The 4561-nt window shown below is 56.6% G+C and overlaps 1 protein-coding gene across 2 annotated transcripts; it reads right to left on the bottom strand.

Moving 5' to 3' along the window:
* Nucleotides 1-903: 903 nt before the first annotated feature.
* Nucleotides 904-3707, bottom strand: PAFAH1B3 (platelet activating factor acetylhydrolase 1b catalytic subunit 3). Of its 2 annotated transcripts, XM_072776201.1 has the most exons (6): nt 3482-3707; nt 3011-3104; nt 2740-2829; nt 2007-2123; nt 1806-1928; nt 904-1228 (listed from the first exon to the last, which is right to left on the bottom strand). In XM_072776201.1, the coding sequence occupies exons 2-6, from the start codon at nt 3086-3088 to the stop codon at nt 941-943; spliced, it is 696 nt and encodes a 231-aa protein (XP_072632302.1). In that variant the 5' UTR covers nt 3089-3104; nt 3482-3707; the 3' UTR covers nt 904-940. The 2 variants fall into 2 exon arrangements, with proteins under 2 accessions (XP_072632302.1, XP_072632309.1); XM_072776208.1 differs by lacking the exons at nt 1806-1928; nt 3482-3707 and having other exon boundaries at nt 3011-3335.
* Nucleotides 3708-4561: the final 854 nt, after the last annotated feature.

Genomic DNA, 4561 nt, shown 5'->3' with positions numbered 1-4561 from the left:
CCTGTGTGGTTGTCCATTCTAAAGGGAGAAGGATTGGGGGTTGTACCGGGCCTGTCCCCAGATGGGGCAAGGAACTCTACTATACACTCACCACTGCCCCCCAATGAGGTTGGGGGAGTGAGTCCAGGACCTTACCCTCCCAACATCAGAGGGACCCTGTGGGCTGACGGCCCAGCCTCACCCAGGACAGCAGCCTCTCCAGCCCCGGTGCTTGGGAGTCACTGTGCCTGTGTGTCTCTCTCACAGCCATCCAGTATGAGGGAGTTGGGGAAGGCCTGGGATGAGGTGCTACAGGAAGGGCAGTCCACCCTCGAAGTGACCCAGGAGGTCTGAACCTTGTTGGAGTGGGGTACAGTGCAGTTCTCTCAGTGGCTCCTGCTGCCCCCACATGGCGTGAGGCAGCACTGCAGCCAGGCCCAAAGGAGCCTCTTCTGGGTTCCACCCCTCACCGCCAGCCTGTGGACAGTGCCCCTCTGGGGAGACACATAGCCATGCCAGGTGTGAAGGGAGGACTGCTTGGGATGGAGAGTGTCAGGAAGTGGCATCTAAGCTAAGACCAGAGCACCAGAAGTCCCAGCCAGGGGAAGATCTTCGGCAAGGAGGAGAGGGTAGCTTTGGATGGGCTTTGCCAGGCTGCTATGTTTCCAGAATTGTTGCTTAACCTTAATCCTATAGGTAGTGTTGGCAAACTGGTTTCACCTACTGTGTTTCTGAGCAGTAGTGCCTGTGTGGAGCTGATAGTAGAAACCTGCCAGACTCTCCAAGAACCAGAACACCTTGATGGATCGGCTGATGCCTGCTTCGGGCAAAAGCAGAACACCCTCCAGAGCTCCAGGGTTGCAGAAGTCGAAGTTGAGGTTGAGATGCCCAGAGGGCTTGGCCATAAAGCAAGAAACGGGAGACTGAGGAATGAGAATTTAATGTCGGGGGAGGAGGATGCTTAGGGTGTAGCTTCTGGCAGGGGGATGCCCTGGCCCTGGTCTTGGGCCAGCAGACGCAGAAGCAGGGAGTGCAGGGCCCGACAGACAGGTGTGTAGCCCAGGCGGCTCAGATGCAGGTAATCGTACATGTCATGGTGGCTTATGGTGCCGTCTGAGTGCACAAAGCCAGGGTCGGCATCCAGGAAGTGCGCCCGTGGGTGGCCAGCCAGTGCCGCTCGGACCAGCTCGTTCACCCGCCGGTTTTTCTCACGAAGTGGGTTAGGGTGCTGGCCCCTTGGAAGCAGGCCCTGGGGAGGGGCACCAACAGTTGTGAGGAGACACCCTACCAGCATCTGGGTATCCTGTGCTCTGGGCCAAACCCTTCACCCGCCCCACAGAGTTCCGGCCTGTGGAATACGCTCAGAATGGGAAAGCAGGGCGTTGGCAGGATAATTCCTGATACCGAGTCTGAGACCCCCAACTCAGCAAGAACCTTCCGGGTGCCAGCCCCTTTCCAAGTATCAATCATAAAAATGTTGACAGCATGGATGGCAAAGGGTCAGTCCCTCTTTCCGAGTAGCAAACATTCCAGCTGGAAGGGTGGAGCCTGGATTCACCCTAGGAATGTGACTACTTTTGGCTAACCATTTTGGGTTTTGCAACACCCCCAGAATCATCAGCAGTTCCTTAGGAAAAAGGGGCTTACTGGTCCCTGAACACGGCCTTAAATGCAGCTGCTGGGTGTGTAGCAAGCTTCAATGTGAGCTTTTGCCTGAAAGCCACTGTTCTGCCGCCTTGCTGCCCAGAACTGTGCCAGCTGCAGCTGCACCCAAGGGGGTCCCAGACCACTGCCATTCTTTCTTCCCTGACCTCCCCTGCTCTCACCAGCACCACAACCCGGGCCTGGGGCTGTCGTTGGTTCACCAGTTGCACAATGGCCTTGATGCCACCAGTCACTTGCTCTGCTGTGTGCCCATGGTTGTTGGTACCCACCCAGACCACCACAATCTGTGGAAAGAGAGGCATGAAGCAGTGGTAAGGGCAGAGGCTTAGGGTGCTTTAGCTGCCCACTCAGGCTCTGCTCACCTTGGGCCGGATGTGTTCCAGCTCACCATTCTCCAGCCGCCAAAGCACATGTTGCGTGCTGTCACTGCCAATGCCAAAGTTAAGCGCGTGCAGAGGAGAAAAAAGCTCCCGCCAGATCTGTAGATGAGACGTGGTGTGAGCACCGGGGTGTTGACAGCAGGGACCACCGCCCTCTGTACAAGTGTTAACCAAACGTCATCGTGGAAGAGCCCTGCCTTACAGAAGCAGTGTGGTCAAAACCTCACTTTATGCAAACCTGTTATACTCTCTGTTTCACGGAGCCCCACAGAAGCAAGACTCACTTTATGAAAAGCCATTTGCTTGAGTCATGCATTGAACCAAAAACATTACAGTTCATGAAAGCTATTACAGTTTGACCTCACTTAGTGGAAGGATAACATAATTGAGCCCCCTCTGTGGAGTGCTATTACAGCTTTCACTTCGTGGAAAGACCACAGCTTTATGGACATCCATTTGGGCTGTGCACTCCCTTAAGCAAACAATAGAGTCTCAGTTTAGGCAACCTTCTTGCAAGAAAGCCTCAATCTGACAAAGACCGGTCACACAGTTCCTTCTCAGGAGAATGTTGCACCTTACACCAAGATTTGGGGTTGTGGGTGCTGCCTGCGGCTACTCGGGTACCTCATACTGGATCTGGCCTGGGCTCTGATCCGGGTGTGAGAGGGCACAGGCCTGGGTGGGGCAGGGGGACGGGGACCTGCACGGGCCTCACCTCGCACTGGTGCATTAGCTGGACCAAGGAGTCCCCGATGAAGACGACTTCGGGTTCCTTATCTTTGCTGTCGGCCACGAACCGATGGTGCTTCGGGGACGTACAAGGGGGAGTCAGTGGCACACGCGCTCCTGGGCCCGCCCCGCTCTGCTTCCTTAGGCAGCACCACCCCAACTGCCCTGTTTCCTAATCACGTAGAGAGACAGCGCCAAACAGCTGCTCTCCCGAGGCCCCTCCCGGACTCCAGAGTATCGCGGGCCGGGTCGCTCACCAGGGACATCCAGCGTCCGTCGCCCTGCACGTCCTGCACCGGCGTCGGCTTGCTGGCTGGGTTCTCCTCTCCGCTCATCTTGGCGCCGCTGCTCCTGCAAGGATGGGCGAGCGAGGTCGACCCGGGAGAGTTGGCCCAGGGGGTGGCTCTGCCACGCCCACCCCTCCCTTCCAGGCAACAATGGACGGTCCCGCCGCCCGCACTCCCGCGAGGCCGCTGGCCGATCCCGGGCGCCGCCTCCCTCTGCAGGAGCGGAAACCCGCACTTAGAAGGGGAGGTGGAATTGGGAACCCGTGCCTCCCCCGCGCCGGCCGCGCAGTGGGCTCGTCCGGCGCTTCCCGCCCGGGCCGCTCGCTCTCCGGCGCCGGCCGCTAGCGCACCGGGGCGCCCGGGGACGGCCAGGCGAGACCATCAGCACCCGTGGGGGAGGGAGAAGCCACCACACCCGCGGCAGGGGGAGGGGTGAACTACCTGAAAGGCCCAGCGTGTGTTGGGGGTGGTGGTGAATCTAGAGTCTTTTCTTGGGAGGAGAAACCATTTGCTATAGGGTGAGAAATGTGCGGAAGGGATCACCAGCTGTGTGTGTGTGTGTGTGTGTGTGTGTGTGTGTGTGTGTGTGTGTGTGTGTGTGTATCAGAGTGAAAGAGAGAGAGAGAGATCACCAGCTGTGTGTGTGTGTGTGAGACATCACCAGCGCTGTGTGTCTCATTCACGTGGGGGGGGGGAGGGGAGTGAGTGGACGAGTCCATTCTTGGATCCTTTGAGGGGGTGGCTCCTACGCACCTGGCTAGGAGGGGACGCTCCTATTTTCTACTGATGTGGGGAGAAAGAAGGAAGATGGCAACATGTGAAAAATAGAGCCTCAGTTGTAAGGCTAAGGCAGCACTAGCACTTTAGTGAGCCTGTCTGCTCGTGCCTCCTCCCAATACCCCCTCCCGCCCCGCTGAAAACCACCAGGTTTTGTGGCATAAGATCTAAACTATCTTTGCGTTACATACATCATACATCACTGGCCCTGCAAAGAGGGCAGCAGAAAGTGCAGAAAGAGAAAGGAAATTAGAGATGCTGCAAGGCCCAGGTCCAGCCTGGCGGCCCTCCCGCCCAGCTCATCTTGCAGATCTGTGGCCTCCGTTCCTCTCCCTAAACCCTCAAGTGTTTCTGGGTACTGAAACCTACAACCATAGCCAAGGCCACCTAAGGTCGCCCCCCACTGCCCCATATTAATCTCAAAGCTCAAGTCTTCCCAGCTCTCCAGTTCTCAGGGACCAGGTGGGGGTCCCCTACCTACCCACCCCCAAACTTCCTGGCTATATTCCTGTAGCTCTACTCCCAGATGGGACCTTCCATCTATTCAATCTATTCATTCTTTCTAGGTAGGTTGATACTGAAATAGTCTTATTTATCATGTTAATGTTTTGCCTCCATCCACTAGTTTGGAACAGGCCCTTATAGTACCAAGTATTATGGCTGCTCATAAGAACTTGAATATTAAAATGAATGGGTCAGATCCTGGCCTTGTCCCAGCCTGTTGGGGAAGACAGATCAGACACA

The sequence above is a fragment of the Canis lupus genome, chromosome 1 (genome assembly GCF_048164855.1).
Source record: "Canis lupus baileyi chromosome 1, mCanLup2.hap1, whole genome shotgun sequence".
NCBI classification, from domain to species: domain Eukaryota; kingdom Metazoa; phylum Chordata; class Mammalia; order Carnivora; family Canidae; genus Canis; species Canis lupus.
Note: the sequence above shows the minus strand (reverse complement) of the source record. Positions and strands in the feature narration are given on the sequence as shown.